Raw genomic sequence first — 16,985 nt, forward strand, 5'->3', positions numbered from 1 at the left:
GCCGCCCGCCGCGTGTGTACGTAGTGACGTAGAAGCGGTGCCTACGGCGAGCTGGTGGGGGGGAAGATGGCGACCGAGCACCCAGAGCCGCCGCAGGGCGAGCTGCCGCTGCCGGCCTACGGGGCCTGGGCGCCCCCCGAGCTGCAGGCGAAGCTGGCCGAGATCGGGGCCCCGGTGCAAGGTGCGGCCCGGCCGGGGCCGGCTGGGGGCGGGGCGGCCGCTGGGGCCCATGCGGGGGGTGGCGGCGGGCCCCGGTGCGGGCGGGGGTGTCTGGGACCCGTGGAGGGGAGCCTCGCTGGCGGGGGCGCGCTTGGGGCTGGCGGGGAGGAGGCAGGGTCCGAGCTGGCCCCCGCGCTGTGTTTCCCAGGCAGCCCGGAGACGTGGGGTAGGTTTGGGGAGTAGACGGGAGCCTGCGGGGCTGGGGGTGCCGGGGCGGGGCGGGGCAGCTGGTGGTGGCACAGGCGGTGTTGGCCTGTGAGCTCTGACCTTCGCCTGTGTTTTCTAGGCAGCCGTGAGGAGCTGGTGGAGAGGCTGCAGACGTACACCCTGCAGGTGAGGAACAACACCCTCCCCCCCCCCCCAGTACACACTACGCACGGGGGGGGGGAGGGCAGGAGACATGCTCTGCTATCAGACACAGCCTCCTGGCTCAGGCCCTGGCACCCACCTCCCAACTCCTCTGTGCGAAAGGGACCTGCTTGGCGGCCCAAACCTGTGGTGGGAGACTTTACTTCCTGACATGCTCTGTAGTGTTGCACCCCCAGCATGCAGGATAGAGCGTACAGTGAGAGGGTCTCCCACCTTTACCACCCCTAGTGCTACATGGGCACCAGTACAGGCAAACAGAGTGAGCAGTAATCACACTCAACAGCCTCACCTGACTAATGACACGGACTAGGAAACAGGAGGCTCTCAGCCTGGATTCACTGGTGTTAGAATAAATGAGCAGCATTAGCAGATGAAGGCTGATGTGGTGGCTAGGGCATTAGCCTGGGACTCAGGAGAGCTGGGGGACCTTGGGAGTGTCACCTAGCCTCTTTGGGCCTCTGTTTGGCATCTCTAGGGAATAATAGCGCTGCTATACCTGTAAGGATACATAAATTAATAACTGGGAGGTGCTCAGATACTACGTTAACCGGCACTAGAGAGGTACTACTTGCTTGAACAGTAAGCTGGGTTGTGAATGTCCCTAGAACATCTTGGGTACTGTCAACCTATGGAAGGAAACTTGTGATCTTTATCTTAAGACTGAAGCATGTGTGTGTCCCTGCCATGCTGGCTTGGGGTGGGGGCACCAGCTACTCAATCAATGCTGTTTGGATGCCAGCAGGGAGCTCTATTGCAGCGAGGGTCCTTGAGATTTCATCTGAGCTTCTGCATTCCTTCCTGTCCCGTAATACAGCAGGGTTTGGCTGGTGCACCCACCCATCCATCAGCAGAGATTTAAAGGCAAGTGCTCTGCTGTGGCCTCAGGTCTCCATTCCAGCATGTCTGCTAGTGTTCAGAGTAATCAGAGCAACTGTACTGCAGCCTGTGATGGGGGCTAGTGTGTGAGCTGCAGGGGGTGGCCTTACTTCCATCTCTGAGCCATATGCTCTGTGTGGCTCTGGGCATCAGTATATTCCTTCTCCCCCTCCTTCCCCCCGTTCTACTTTCTGTCTTGGCTATGGAGACTGTATGATGGTCAGTGTGGTGAGGGCTATGTGTGGCGCCACCGGGCTCCAACTTGCGTGGGGAGCTGTAGCACTACTGTCTTTACTTGCCATGGTGGTGAGTTGGCCTCCCCAGAGCCTGGATTTCCTCCCCAGAGCATGTCAGTGGGAGTCTCTGATAGAGGCTCCCCAGTGGATATGCTATCACCTGCTTTGCGGCTGCATTTACTGTGTCCTCCCTCTCCGCAGACTGGTATCGTGCTGAACAGGCCGTCTCTTAGGGGAGATGACGGTGACAAACCCACTCCGCCCCCAATTGCTGGACAGGTAAGTGAGGGCTATGGGGAGGAGGAATCCTGTCCTGGCTAGGTCACAGGGGCTTCCCTAGGGGCTGTGCTGGCTGCACTGTTGTAGCTCTCCTATGTTGGGAGGAGGTTGTCCAGCTTCTTAGGGTGACTGATGTCCATTGGTACTTCCCACCGGAAGCTATTGCTAACCCCAGCATCCTGCGGAGCAATGCTGTTCTACCTTCCTAAATCCCTCCTGCCGGCTCTGGGATTCAGGAGCCTTCCTATTCTGAGCATGCTCAGCATTGCTGTGTGGCTCTTGGGACGTTGCTGTGCCCCACCACAGAGGCAGCATCTCAGGGCCGGGTGAGAGAGCTCTGTATAAATAACCTGTGAATCGCTTTGTGATTCTTCATGTTCTGTCTGATCCTTACCTCCTCATCTTTTCTCTCATTCACAGCTCTCTGGGATCCCTCTCCCTCCTCCCCCCATGGGAATGCCACCCATGCAGCCCCCGCCACCTCCTCCCCCTCCCCCTGGCATCAGCCTCAACTTCCCCATGGGCGTGGGGCCCCCTCCCCCTCCCCCAGGCATGGGGCCCCCCCTCCGCATGCAGAGTGTGGACCCCTCGGCGCTGTCGGAGGAAGATCGTCTGAAGCTGGCACAGCAGCAGGCAGCCTTGCTAATGCAGCAAGAAGAGAGGGCTAAGCAGGTAAGGGCTGCGCTGCAGGCAGCAGTGCAGAGGTGTTCTCCCTCACAGCCCCAAGGTGGTGTGAGGAGGTGCTGGGGTCTCGCCCCTGCTGGTGAGTGCTGACTCCAGTGCCTAGTGTAGTGCAAGGAGGGCCTGTGCTGCCAGAAGACACACAGTGAAGATTCAACCACTTCCTTTGGCAAGAGTCTGGGCTTTGATCCTGGCCAAATCTCAGCTGCTGTTTTGCCATTTGGCCTCCCTGAATTCCTTCCTCCCAAGTGCAATTTCCGTTGTGTATAGGATTCTTCACATCCTGCCCTAAACTATTGTGACGTGCTAATGCTGAGCAGCCCCTGTGCCCCATCGCAGACGAGGCCACATCTCAGCACAGGGTGAAGGGTAAATAGCCCCCGTGCCCCACCCTGGAGGCAGCTGTGTCTCAACGCTGGGTGAGGGAAAGTTCACCTTTAAACTCTAGCACGTGCAATCTGTTCTGTCTGCCCACCCATAGCCAGGGGATAGAGAGAGACACGGGGGTGAAATCGACCAGGTAACAGAACAGTTTGTGTGTCGTGTAGGGGCCTGAGGGAGCCTGATCCTGTTCCTTGCCTCCTCAAGTTGCAGAAGAGACACTGCTCTCTCCTCTGACGTTGATCTGAATTGGACCCGATTGCTCACCTGTTCTGCCAGAGAACACATGCTGCAATCCATTCAGCTCCCTGCACCTCCTCCCCTTCCCCAGGTTGTTCTGAACACCCCTGCTGACCCATTCCCCTATCACAGCCTCTCCCTGGTCCTTTCCCAATGCTCTGAGCAGGCAAGGAATGGGTGTCACTTGGTCACAGCTGGTTCCCAGCACTTTGGCCTCCCCCTCACTCCCTGCAGGGGGAGTCCTCGTTCGGGGAGAAGCTGAAGGAGCAGGAGTTGCTGGAGCAGCAGAAGCGGGTAAAGCCCCACGCGGCGGCATCTCACTGGGCGCTTGGGGCCAGGATGTGGGTGGGGAGGACTAACCGGCGAGGTTGCTGCTTCTTGGTGCTGTGTGTCTCCCCCATCCGCACTGGTACCCCACTCAGTGGGCCCACCCAGTCTGGTGTCCACCCCTCCAGCCTACTTTTTCCCCCCGTAACCTTCAGTACCAGTGGCCCTATCTGGCTCCCCTTCCAGCCAAGAATATGCTCTCTCCCCACAAATCTCCAGCCCCATTGGGCCCCTCTAGTCCACAATCTGCCCCTTTCATCACCAGTGGGCTCATCTGGCCTGATACCTTTTCCCACCTGAGGGCTCATGGCCTCACGTCTCTGGGCATCCCTGTCCGTGATAATGGGGTGAGAATCCAACATTCAAGCATGGCAGGGGTGTTACCTCCCCCAACCCTTGGGGACATCCTGTGGGGAAGGCTGGATGGGGGGCAGGGCTGCTGATCTTCAGCCCTCACCCAGCTGTGACCTCTCCCCATATGTTCCCCTGCTCTCAGGCTGCAGTCTTACTGGAACAGGAGCGACAGAAAGAGATGGCCAAGCTGGCCCCTCCGGTGCCCAGACCCCCTCCAGATGTGGGGCCTGTCAGACCCATAGGACCAAGACCCCCAATGGTGCCACGAGGTGAGATTGTTAGTGCCCAGACTAGGGGATGGGAGCTAGAGCCTTTCCCCTCTATAGCAGGCACTGGCTCGGATTCAGCCCCTGCTTTGGGAACAGGGCAGCAGGGAGCTAGTTACTTCAGATCCGCTCCTTATGTGGACTCACCCCTTTGTGTGTCTCTCCTGCTCCTCTAGGGGCTGCCCCTGTGGGACCCCTGCTGCCCGGAGTTCCTATTGGTCCCCCTGGCCCAAGGCCCCGTGGGCCGCCACCTCCTCCTGGGGAAGAAGGCCGAGAGGTAAGGATGCAGAGAGTGGTGGCTGGTGGGTGGCCTGTTGTGGGTGGGCAGCTTTCTGAGATGCGCTGGAGGTAGAGGGGAGAATTCCTATCCCTATACCCGGGCCGGATTCTATACCTGGCTCTGGGAGGTGAGTGGGGTCTGGGACGGGAGAGCGGGGCGCTGGGAGCCTGGGTTGTTCCCATTCATGCCAGGCTGTGGGTCCTGTTGTGGTAGATCCCCCTGCTTAGTTAGTGCTTCTGTTTGTAGACTGATGACTCCACCATTGGCCCCAAGATCCCTCAGGCCCTGGAGAAGATCCTGCAACTCAAGGAGATCCGGCAGGAGGAGCTCATAGCCGTGCCTGGCACCACAGGTTTGAGGCTCCTTCCATTCTGTTCCTCTGTGGTCTGGGGCAGGAATTTTGGCTGCTGGGGGAGCCCTGGCCTCTCTCAGCAGGAGGTGCTGTAGGGACAAGGGCAGGAGCTCTGGAGGGTCAGGACGCCTGGGTTCTATTCCCGGCTCTGGGTGAGGAGGAGGGGCTAGTGCATGAGGCTGCTGTGGGACTGGGAGCCAGGACTCCTGGATTCTATTCCTGGCTCATGCAGGAGTGGGGCCTAGAGGTTAGAGCAGGGAATTGCGTGCGCCAGTGACCTGGGAAATGTGACCTTCGTACCCCATCATTCTCCATCCTCTTGCTCCCCCGCCCTGCTTTTCAGTTGTGCTCTGGCCGTGCTGACTGCTGCTGGGGCTGGCCCATGAGCTGGGTGCAGTCTGAAGGCAGGGGGAATCCTGCCTTCCAGGCACGCCCCACGGTTAACCTCTCTCTGTCAGAAGACGGGGTTGGCAGGCGTCTCCTAGGGAGCCCGTCTCCTGTCCCTTGGCAATGCTCTCCACAAAGCAGAGGCAGCCAAGCCACCCGGATTGTGTTCCTTTTGTATGCTGCACCCCCCAAGCCAGCTCCTGCACTGGGACAAAGGGGGCTGGTTGGCATGTGTTCAGGGGGGCACAGGAGGATTGGAATGTGGCTAGTTGCTCCTGCTCCCAGCATGCAGTTTGGAGGGGCCAGCAGAGCTGTCCCCTCCGTCTCTGCTCCCAGAGCTTGCTCTAGTGGGTCTGACCCCTCCCCCGTCTTGTTGATCTTCCTGTATTTCAGTAGATGATGATATGGAGACAGATTTGAGGACATTGGCCAGTATTTCTGCTTCTGAGACTGAGGAGGACATGGCTTTGTCAAAGAAAGAGGTGAGCAGGCTGCATGCCTCACATTACAGTCCCCAGCTCTAGCAGGGGAGTCCTGTGGGTTGGAGTGGAGAAGCTGGAAGCCTGGACTCCTGGGTTCTCTCCTCTCTTCTGGGAGGAGAGGAGTGGGTTAGAGCAGGGGGCCTGGACTGCTGGGTTCTACTCCCTGGCTGTCATTGGCTCGCTGTGCTAAAGTCTGGTCAACCCTTTCACCTCTCTGTGCCTCGGTTTCTCCTTCTGCTGAATGGGGCGTGTCCATTTCAGGAGCAGAGAGCTCTGTTAGATGCTGAGACTGGCACATCCCTGTCTTGCTCCCTCTGTAGTCTAGCCATAGTCTGGCTAGCAAGAGGTTGATTTAAAGTGACAGTGTCAGCTGAGCTCCGGCCTGATGTTGAGGCTGAAAATGTTGGCTTGGAATATAAATTCCTGTGAACCATGTTTCCAGTGATGAGGTTTGAATCTTCACTGGCTGCCAATGTCGAAGAATTGGGAGTGAAACTCACCAGAACCTCCCTGCAACAGGGATGCTGGAAGGGAAAGGAGGTGGGAGATCTTTCCCTCAAGAGCCCCCTGGATGCAAAGGGAAACACTGCATGGCAGCTGGGAACTGCCACCTAAGGCTGAGGCCCTGTGGCAAGTCTCGCAAGAGTTGCTGTGTCTTGCTCCGCATTCTGCAAGATGACTGTCGGGAACATTTCATACTGTCACCATAAAGTGCCTCCTCCAGGATTCTTCTTCATGCCTGCCAAATATGGTGCAGCAGTGTCATGCGCTGTTGAAGAGCTGCCACTTACAGGATTGGGTGTGACTGCATCTCAGTGCTGGGGAAGGTTCCCTGTATAAACAGTCCCCATACTCCACCCCAGAGTGAGGAATCTGTAATTATTATCCCCCTTCTCTCGGCAGAGGAACCGTAAGCGCCGTAACCGGAAGAAGAAGAAGAAGGCACGTGTGGCAGCACAGGGCACGGAGGGCAAAGGGGAGAAAGAGACCGTGCAACGCACTGAGCCCAAAGACACCGAGTCAGTGGTGGAGATCGAGTATGTTGCTGAGGAACCAGAGATCTATGATCCCAACTTCATCTTCTTCAAGAGGATCTTCGATGCCTTCAAGGTGAGCCAGGCCCGAGGTGCTGGCTGGGTTTGAGGGATGCTGTCTTGGTGTTTTGGCACTACACATGTAAAAGGTCTCTAGTGGTTAAAGTGCTGGCATCTGGCTGAGGAGTGGGTTCTAACGATTAGCACATAGAGGGGTGCCAGGAGGTTCTGGTGCCTGGGTTTTGTCTTCAGCTCTGGGAGGGCAGCACAATGGTGGTTGGAACAGTGGGGCGGTTCTCACTGGGCTGCATGGAGCCCCGAATCCTGTGGGGATCTGTTTGCAGTGGGGCAGGGGAATTAGCTGCAAGCTCTATCTGCCATGGCTCTGGGGCCAGTGCTCCTGTCTCATCAGGATACAGACCAGTGTCTGTGCTGCAGCCTGGGAGAGGGCACAAGTTGGGTTCTGGTGCCTGCTGTTCAGTTGGGAGCCTTGGCTGATTCCTGAGGGGATAAGACCTTGTGGTGAGAAGATGGGGGAGTTTCCTTTCCATAGGGGAGAAGTTCCTTCTCTTCTGTAAGGGCCTAGCTTGCAGATCTTCATCCCCCAGGGCAGGGGCACCGCCACATGGCCTGTATCCCCACCTGCTCCCTATGGGGCTGTGCAGGGGAAGCATGTACCCCCTAGCTCCTCTCAGGAGATGGGACAGGAGCCTTGTGCTCCCAGCTGCTTTTTGGGGGGACAGTTGCTCAGGTTCATGCGCCCCTGCTCAAATCTCCCTCCGGTCAGTGTCCCTTCCCTGGGGATGGAGTCTCCAGCCTTGGCCCCTCCTCACCTTCCCTTCCCCCCACAGCTGACAGACGATGTAAAGAAAGACAAGGAGAAGGAGCCTGACAAGGCAGACAAGCCGGAGAGTGCAGCCGCACCCAAGAAGAAGGGCTTCGAGGAGGACCGGAAGGGCAGTGACGATGACAGTTCTGATGATGAACAGGTGGGCTGGGGGTGGGGCCAGGCAGCGAGCCACTGGAACTCCCTGCCACCACCATAGCCCAGAGCTCAGGAGAGATTTGGGGGCAAGTGTTGCTAGGGATAGGCTGGCATCTGTGCTGATCTCGCTGGCACCATGGCCCCAAGGCTACAGAGAGGTCGGTGTCGTGTCCGTCCGTCCGTCCGTCGTCCCCCCCGTCCCCCCGTCCCCCCAGCAGGGCTAGTGCTGCAGTGATGATGGGTGGATCCCCCCTCTGCATCTGGCACTGGCCAGTATTAGTGCGTGTGGGGGGGATGCTGGGTCCATGGGTCCGATCTGGTGGGAGTGGGGTGGGGGAGCCTGGGCTGGATGAGCCAGGTCTATTGTGGCTCCTTCTTTCTTGGATCCAGGAGAAGAAACCTGAGGCCCCAAAACTGTCCAAGAAGAAGCTGAGACGCATGAATCGCTTCACGGTGGCGGAGCTGAAACAGGTGAGACGGTTGGTCCCCTCCAGTGCCATGGGGGTGGCAGGGTCACAATTCCTCTGAAGGGATGGGCACCCTTCTTGGGACAGAGACCACCCTGCTCAAGACGTTGTGGAGAAGGATTGGACAGAACAGCCTCTCCCCTCTCAGCCTCTGGTTCAGGGCACAGGGGTCTCTGCATCGGGGTTGGTGCCCTTTGGGCCGATGGCCAAACTCAGTCGGTTGGGTTGGCTCCATTTAGGTAACGAGTGAAACTGACCAGACTGGCAAAGCCATGACCCAGTTGGGTGTTGGGATCTGTTTTTTTTCTTGTAGGGGACACTGTACCAGCAAGGGGTCTCCCAGGATGAGCTTGCCTTGGGTCCTGTTGCCTCCAGTGTCTGCTGTCTAGCTGGGAGGGGGTGAATGGAGCACGGGGAATTGGATGCAGGGGATGGGGGGAGAGAATAGAGAAGGTTCTGGTGCTCGAAAGGTTAAGCTGTAGGCTTGGTGTAGGGGATAATGGGAGGGCGGCGAACTCTGGTGCTTGGAGGGTTAAGCTTGTGCTGTCTTGTCCCCAGCTGGTGGCACGCCCAGATGTGGTAGAGATGCATGATGTGACGGCCCAGGACCCTAAGCTGCTGGTTCACCTCAAGGCCACCCGCAACTCTGTGCCCGTGCCACGGCACTGGTGCTTCAAGCGCAAGTACCTGCAGGGCAAAAGGGGCATTGAGAAGCCGCCCTTCGAGCTGCCTGACTTCATCAAGCGCACGGGCATCCAGGAGATGCGAGAGGCGCTGCAGGAAAAGGTACCCACATGTGCACTGCACCCCAGAGGTAGCTGCATCTCTGTGCCAGTCAAGGGCTCTCTATAAAAACAGCCTCTTCACTGAGCCCATCCTCTCTGGTGTGGTGACTTGGAGGGGCTGGTGCTATATACCCCTGGCTGGGATGACTGCAAGATTTGGTCTTGTATCCTTTGCCATGCCCCCTCACCCTCTGCCCATTAGTAGGTCAGATCTTGTCCTGGCTGCCTCCTGGAGCGGGGTTTGCAGCCTGTGTCCTTCAGAGGGTGATTTGAGGCTGTGTGGGGTGGCAGTCTGTTCCTGCAGCTGCAGGGATCCCATGGGGTGTCTGAAGTGCATTCACCCTCTCGCCTTCCCCCCCGCCCACTCCCAGGAGGAGCAGAAGACAATGAAATCAAAGATGCGGGAGAAGGTTCGCCCCAAGATGGGCAAGATCGACATCGATTATCAGAAGCTGCATGATGCCTTCTTCAAGTGGCAGACCAAGCCCAAGCTCACCATCCATGGAGATCTCTACTATGAGGTGAGTGGGGCCACAGGAAGCCCTTTCAGATGGGACAGCGGCTCTGGCTGGGGCCTGTGCCCAGGGCATGCCCCATGCTGTGACTCAGGAGGGCAGTCTCCATCTCTGGCAGACTGTTGGGGTTTGAGGGCTGGGAAGGAAAGCTCCCACCTTGGCCTGGTTCTCCCTGACCCTGGATTTGTGGTTGCTGGGAGCCTCTTCCCCAGCTGGGTGCTAGACAGTGATCAGCCCATGTGGGGCACTGCCAGAGCCCCTTAGCATTGGGTGCCCCCTCGCAATTGCTCTGACTCCCCTTCCCACCAGGGCAAGGAGTTTGAGACGCGGCTGAAAGAGAAGAAGCCAGGGGATCTGTCAGATGAGCTGCGCATCGCCTTGGGGATGCCCGTTGGCCCGGTAAGTGCTCTTGGAAGCTGCCTGTTAGACAAGGGGAGCTGGTGTGACCCTCACCTGCTGATCCTACAGCCAGCCTTCGGGGTTCAGCTAGCCATGGCCACTGCATGGCTGGGCACCTCAGGACTAGAACAGCTGAGCCGCTGTTGGGTTTACTGGCAGAGCTGTGGTGGTGGGGAGGCAGATGGGAGGAGAGTGTGGTTGGGACTGAGGGGCACCTGTGTGAGTGAGATGAGTTTCTGTCCCCTCGTTCTGGGACTTCCCTGCCGTAGGGGCTGGTTAGCCAAGTTTGTGTAAGCGAGTCTATACTGTTGGCTAATTCTGTGTCTCTCCTGGCTCCAGAATGCCCACAAAGTGCCACCCCCGTGGCTGATCGCCATGCAACGCTATGGCCCACCCCCCTCCTACCCCAACCTGAAGATCCCAGGCCTCAATTCACCCATCCCAGAGGTGAGTGGCTGTGTCCGTCCTGCAGGGCACTGGGGAATGGTCCCTCACCCCAGTCTGTACTCTGAGTGCCAGAGTGCCTGGGAGTGCCTTACTTGGGCTGTGGGAGTGGTCCCAGTCCAAGGATTCACCCTGCGGTTTGGCCTTGCTTTCACTAGGGGTGCTTCATGTGGGGCAGTGCTAGTGCAGCTCAGGCACTGTTTCCTCACTAACTTTGCCTGTCAATGCAGAGTTACTCTATCCCTTGGACTCCCCTTTTCCTAGCAGAGACCAAGCTGGAGCGATGGCCTTTCTCCCTCCTCCCAGTGCCAAGGGCTCCAGCTGTAGATCGCTTTCATCCGTGGCTCCATGCTTCTTCCTGGGTTTCTCTCTCCACCACATGGTTAAATGCTCTTCTTCCCCCTGCCCCACTCGCACAGTCCAGAGACCTGTATTAACCATCCTGGGGTGACCTCTACCCTTTCTGCCTAGAAAGCAGAGACCTTGCAAGGCATATTGTGAGCGTCATCCCTGCTTCCCAAATAGAAGAAGGCCCACAGCTGAGAGGTGCCCTGGCCAGAGTCTGTGGCTGGGCCAGGAACAGAGCCCAAGTGTCCTGGCTTCCAGTCACCCTCTGCTCTAGTCCAGTGGACTCCACTGTCCTTTGGAGCCCGAATAACCCTTTCCTCCTGTCCCAGGGCTGCTCGTTCGGGTACCATGCCGGGGGTTGGGGAAGCCCCCCGTTGACGAGACTGGGAAGCCTCTGTATGGAGACGTCTTTGGAACCAATGCTTCCGAGTTCCAGGTAGGTAGCTGAATGGCCATGGCCCTGGAGAGACTGCATGGGGGTGGGGATGGGAACAGCCATTGCCTGGGGGATGGGGCCACCTGCCACTCCTATGGTCTTCTAGGCGCGATGGGACAAGGTCGGGGTCACCCACTGGCTGGCATACCCCCTCTTTGGTACTGCCAACCAGGCCCGGGCTCTTCCAGGGTGGCAGGAACCAAGATAAATGCACAGCCTGCGCTGACCCATTCCCTCCCTGCCCGGTGTCAGTGGGATGCCTGGAACTGAGCTCCTCAGTGGAGCTGATGAGCTGAGGCAGAGCCAGGGGGCAGCCAGGCTGATGCTGGGGAAAAGGTTGGATCTCTGAACCTTGGAGACTGAGTCCCCTGTGCCTACTCTGTACTGGGGCTGGAATGGTGCCTCCTGGGGGAGAGGGCCCATTCCTTACTCCTCTGAGCCAGCCTGTCTCCCTGCTCAGTGGCTGAATCAGAGCTAGCCCCCCTTGTCCCTACACCTTCCTCTATCTAGCCCATCTCCCCTCATTTCAGGCCAAGGCAGAAGAGGAGGAAATCGACCGGACGCCCTGGGGAGAGCTGGAGCCATCAGACGAGGAATCCTCCGAGGAGGAAGAGGAGGAGGAGAGTGATGAGGAGAAGCCAGATGAGACTGGCTTCATCACCCCAGCTGACAGGTCAGTGCCTAGCTGAGGCAGGGCTGCCTTGGCATGGGCTATGGTTGCGCTGGCACTAGTGTGGGGCTCCTCCATTCCAGCCAGGCCATGTGGCCCAAGTGCTGTGTCTTTAACCATTTGCCCTCTCTCCCCAGCGGCCTGATCACGCCAGGCGGCTTCTCCTCAGTCCCTGCCGGCATGGAGACCCCCGAGCTCATTGAGCTGAGGAAGAAGAAGATAGAGGAGGCCATGGATGGGTAAGTCAGGCCTCTGCCTTGCTTGGGCCACTCTGCTCTCCCAAAGGGAGCAGGGCTGGGCAGGACTCGGGGGGGGGGGGGAGAATCCCCTAGGGAGGGGAGGAGCACTGTCCTGTGCAGTCTGTGCTGGCCCCATGTGGCACTAGGGGGCGCTGTGCTGCAGGGAGGTGGGTGGGGCCCAGTAAGGGATGCTCTGCCTTTGCAGCCAGTGCTGACCCTGGTGTCCTAGTGTGAGCCTAGGGGCACTGTTTGTGATGCTGTTTTGGAGGTCTCACTCGACTTCCCCATTGGGGCTCTTAATCCTGCTCTCTTGGCCCAGTCTCAGCCCTACTGTTTCCATTCTGCTTCCCAAATCCTCCTCCTGTTTCATTAGGGTCAGACACTCTCTTCTACATTTCCTGTCTCAAACTGCTGTCTGGCTACTAAACAGCCCAGCTGCTGCGTCCCACCCCAGAGCTGGTTGCATCTCTGTCCCCCTGGCACTTGTGGCCTTTTGTGCTGATTCCATTTCTCTGCCCCTCCCCCTTGCACCCTTTACAGCAGCGAGACGCCCCAGCTCTTCACAGTGCTGCCAGAGAAGCGAACAGCCACAGTTGGGGGTGCTATGATGGGTTCCACTCACATCTATGACATGTCCACGGTGAGTGACTTGGGCCAGCCAGCTGGTGAGCTCTGGGTTGCTGGTTCTGGTCCAACGGCTTGGCAGGACGAGGGCCTATGGTGGAACCCCCCCATCCTCTCTAGGCCCTTAATTGGCAGCCCTGGAGCAATTGTGGTGACAGGGCTTCTCCGCAGGGGAGGGGCCATGAGGAGGCCCCGCCCATCCTTGGCACCAGGAGAAGGGCAGGAAGTGGGGCTGCCCATCCTTGGCATGAGTACAGTTGTGTTCACTAGCGATCTGCAGCAGGGAGAGGGCCAACTGGGCAGGGGAGGACAGTGGGGCTCAGGGAGTGGGCAGTATTGGGGCAGAGGGAGCTGGAAAGCCATGGTGCGGGGAGCGGGGCAGGACTCAGCTGCATGGACTGGGAAAGGGGTTGAGCAGCTTGGAGGGCAAAAGGTGGCACTTTGGCTGCTGAAGGGCCAGGCTAGAACTGGAGTTAGGATCTTTGGACACGGAGCCATTCGGGACACCCTGTCAGAACTGGAGGGGGGCAGGCATTCGGGCCTAGACAATCCCTGTTTCTGAGGGAAGAATGGCTGAGGGCTGGGATTAGAATGCCTGGTGGTGAATGGCGAGGTCGGGTGCTGCTGGGAGGGGTTGGGGTGGGGGCATGTGTCTGGGGAGAGATGGGGCCTGGGTTAGAGGGTGGGCACAACAGGGCTGGAGGGGTGGGGTTCAAGGGTTTGCTCTAAGGGGATTGGTTATGCCAGTATCCCCTGTCTCATCACCCCCAAACAAAGGGGCGCTCAGTGAGACCACCCAAGCTCAGTTCAGGTGCAAGTACCTGGTCTTCCCCTGGTCATGTGGGACTCACTGCGCACAGGGGGTCATGGTGGCTGGGAGCCAGGCAGGGCCTGGGTTTCTGTGGGGACCTAGCGCAGGGCTCTCACCTTTCCAGACTACTGTTCCCCTTTCAGGAATCTGTCTTGCATACCCCAAGTTTCACTTAACTTAAAAACAACTTGCTTACAAAATCAGACCTAAAAATACAAAAGTGGCACAGCACACTAGTACTGAGAAATTGCTTATTCTCATTTTTACCACAGAATTATAAAATAAATCAACTGGAATATAAATATTGTTCTTGCATTTCAGTGCATAGTATGTAAAGCCATATAAACAAGTCACTGTCTGTATGATGTTTTAGTTTGTACTGACTTTGCTAGTGCTTTTTATGTAGCCTGCTGTAAAACTAGGCAAATAGCTAGAGGAGTTGATGGACCCCTGGAATAGCTCTGCGTAGCCTGGCTGAGAACCACTGACCTAAGGCACTTCAGGGTAGAATGCTAAATGTTCAGCCTGGCGATCTCTTCCCCAGATCCTGCCTTGGGCACAGCCAGTGCTGTTTGGAGGTGAAATATACTGGGCTAGCTGGGCCCCTGGCTGCACTTCCCTGGGGGGGGGGGAGGAGTTCCCCCCCTTCCCAATCTAGTGCTGGCCTCTCACCCTCCCCTTACCTGCAGGTGATGAGCCGGAAGGGGCCTGTGCCAGAGATCCAGGGGGTGGAGGTGGCGCTGGCCCCCGAGGAGCTGGAGCTTGACCCCATGGCCATGACCCAGAAGTATGAAGAGCATGTGCGGGAGCAGCAGGCCCAGGTGGAGAAGGAGGACTTCAGCGACATGGTGGCTGAGCACGCAGCCAAGCAGAAGGTGAGGGGGGGCAGGGCTGGGAGGAAGTGACTTGGGGATGACATGGGGTCCTTCCACTCTATGGGGTGCCAGCTCCGCTCTGGCCCCACAAGGTAGGGGGATTGACTGGCTCAGGATCAGTGAATGGAATACAGAGCTTGTCCCCTCTAGGGGGTGCCTCCAACCCCTGTCCAGCCCAAGGGTGGGGGATGGGCTGGGTTGGGGAGGGGGTGTTCCACCCAGTAGGGTACTTATCTTTCTCTCTGTCTTCCCCATCCCCCCGCAGCAAAAGAAGCGGAAAGCACAGCCCCAGGACACGCGTGGGGGCGGCAAGAAGTACAAAGAGTTCAAGTTCTAGCACCATCCCCTTGGTTTGCATCCCTTCTGTTGTTTTTTAACCCACTTGTTCCTGCCCTGTGCCATAGGGGCGGGGAGCAGCTCGCTGGTACTCTGCCCCTTCATCTTCTCCTGTGCCCCATCAACAGTATTTTGTTGTGTTTTTTGTAAATAAAATCCTAGGTGCTGGGGTGGTTCCCCTGCCTCGGCTCTGGCTCCGTCTGGCCCCTTGAATCTTGTCTTCCTCCTCCCCTTGCTGTCTCGGCATCCCCATCAACCACAGCACCATCTTCTCTGTGGCCAAATACTGTGGGGCAAGTGGAGACAAGACGGTTATTCAGGGAGGCTTCTGGGAATCTCGAACCTCATGCAATACGTCACGCTGTGGAGCTTTGCCATAGAGCTTTCTGCTGCTGGGGTGCCAGGCCTTGGAGTGCAGTGGTCGCTCAGCCCTCTGGTTCCAGTTCACTGCAGGTGGGGGGGGGCTGTCTCAGCTCCCTGGCTCTGTGGGGGGGGCTCTGGTATTGTAAAAAGGCAGTGGGAGCAGAGGGGTAGGTTGTCTTTGAGAGCTGAGTAATCTCCCCTGGCAGGCCCTGCCCTTTCTTAGTTTGGCACTCTGCTCTGAGCCTGGTCTCTGACCTCACGCCAGGGCTGTGGCCCCTATCATGTTGTTTGTGGGCAGCCCAGCTACTGTGGGGAGAGCTGGCCAGGGGCAGAGGGGACAAGGGGCAGCTGTACATGAAGCAGTGCTAGTGCCCAGCCATCTGAGTGCTGGCCAGTCACCCCCATGCCCAGGCAGTGACATGCCATTGCCCTCGTGTGTAACCATGAACAGAGCTGGGGGTACAACCCAGGACTCCTGTTAGACAAGCAACAATCTAGAAACATCAGGCTGTAGCCCTTGTGCCATAGCTACAGGCTAGTGGCCCAGCTGTCCTGAAGCTTGGGGCAGCATTGGCTGTGGCTGTCTTGAGGGGAGAGTCCCCGTCCTTGCCCTTCTGGGAAGCCTGGTTCTTGTTTCACTGTAGGTGCTGGCTGGGAGTGGGCCCCGCAGGGGAAGACTAGCCCACCCTGTCTGCTTCCCTTTTCCTGCTCAGAGCCATGGGCCCATCCACCCCAGCATCCCTCACCCCGGCTCAAGGCTATGGCCTTGTGCTCTGTGTGGTGGGTGGGTAGGTAGGATCCAAACTTCAGCTCCTTTCTGCCTTGATACCTGCACTTGCTTTCCACGGTTGGTCCTGGCAGCTGCAGCGGGGTGGTGGGGCAGCGCCTGTGCTCGCTGACCTTTTCCCCCATCCCCGTGCGTGTGCAGGTCTCTGCCTGGAGCCGGGGAGGGTGGACTGCTGGTTAGCTGCTCCCCTGGGGCTGAGACCAGATCAAGGAGGGTTGGGTAAGTCTTGCTGTCTGATGCTGGGCTGGTACATGGGCATGTATGGCACTGAAGCTGCTGGGGACATCCTTTCCCTGGGGTGAGGCCCCCACCCCGTTGTAGTAACCAACCCTGCCAGCTGCAGCCTGGGGTTTGCCCTGTGGGGAAGGCAGGGGCGGGCACCAGCCTTGATGTGCCACTGGCACAAAGTGGTTGCAGGTCAGAGCTGTGCCAGCCACCTCACTTCCAGGACCTGCCAGAGCTGGGGCAGGGACAGCTGAGGCCAGGTAAGCCCCTTTTCCTAGTGCTGCCCTCCTGTGTGAGCTGGGGTGGGTGCAGCAGGCTGGCTGCAGAGCCAGGGCTCAGCCTGGGGTCCTGAAGCCGTGCATGCCCCTGGCCTCAGGTACTGCTCTGTGCCCCTTCGCGTGCCCTCGGTCCTGCCCCTGCAGCTGGGGAACGGGCTGGGCCGCAGAGCGAGGGTGGTAAAGCTGGGCTGGTCGCTGCACTTGCTCTCTAGGCCGGAGGCTGTTCCCTTTTCAGCCTCCATCCTGCCTTAGCTGCCGGGGGGGGGACCCTTGCCTCGAGCCGCTGCATGGCAGGCGGAGAAGTGAGCCCACAGCTCCAGCCGGCTGGCTGCCTGCCCCGCCCCCTAGCCCGCTTCCCGTGCTGGCAGGGAGGGGCCCTGCGCCCTAGAGCGGGGCGGGGCGGGGTGACTCCAGCGTGGGGGGCACTCCCCGATCCAGCCTCGGCCCCGCTTCCTGCATTACCGGCCGTGCAGGGTCGCAGGAGGGGGCGAGGCCAGAAATGAGGCTCTACCTCACGGGCGGGGTGAGGGGGGGGGGGGCTGGTCACGCTGTCGACTCCGCCCCTTTCAAACCGCGGGCAGGAGTGAGAGGCGCGCGCGCGCTCCCCCACGCGCGTCCCCACGGGGCTGAGCCCG

General features: G+C 58.8%; 1 protein-coding gene across 1 annotated transcript; it reads left to right on the top strand.

Moving 5' to 3' along the window:
* SF3B2 (splicing factor 3b subunit 2) lies at positions 1-15,696 on the top strand. The gene is given in 23 exon segments (XM_067544104.1): positions 1-181; positions 506-552; positions 1,902-1,979; positions 2,400-2,651; positions 3,516-3,575; positions 4,105-4,231; positions 4,405-4,505; positions 4,755-4,860; positions 5,641-5,729; positions 6,633-6,839; positions 7,615-7,752; positions 8,139-8,219; positions 8,774-9,001; positions 9,372-9,521; positions 9,825-9,914; positions 10,254-10,361; positions 11,036-11,069; positions 11,072-11,142; positions 11,673-11,815; positions 11,950-12,051; positions 12,592-12,691; positions 14,176-14,361; positions 14,627-15,696. Coding segments are annotated over 23 exon segments (2,685 nt in total). The 5' UTR covers positions 1-66; the 3' UTR covers positions 14,699-15,696.
* The last annotated feature ends 1,289 nt before the right edge of the window (positions 15,697-16,985 follow it).

Source organism: Emydura macquarii, unplaced genomic scaffold (assembly GCF_026122565.2).
Source record: "Emydura macquarii macquarii isolate MOO-44397 ecotype Brisbane River unplaced genomic scaffold, CSIRO-AGI_Emac_v2 contig_968, whole genome shotgun sequence".
Classification (NCBI taxonomy): domain Eukaryota; kingdom Metazoa; phylum Chordata; order Testudines; family Chelidae; genus Emydura; species Emydura macquarii.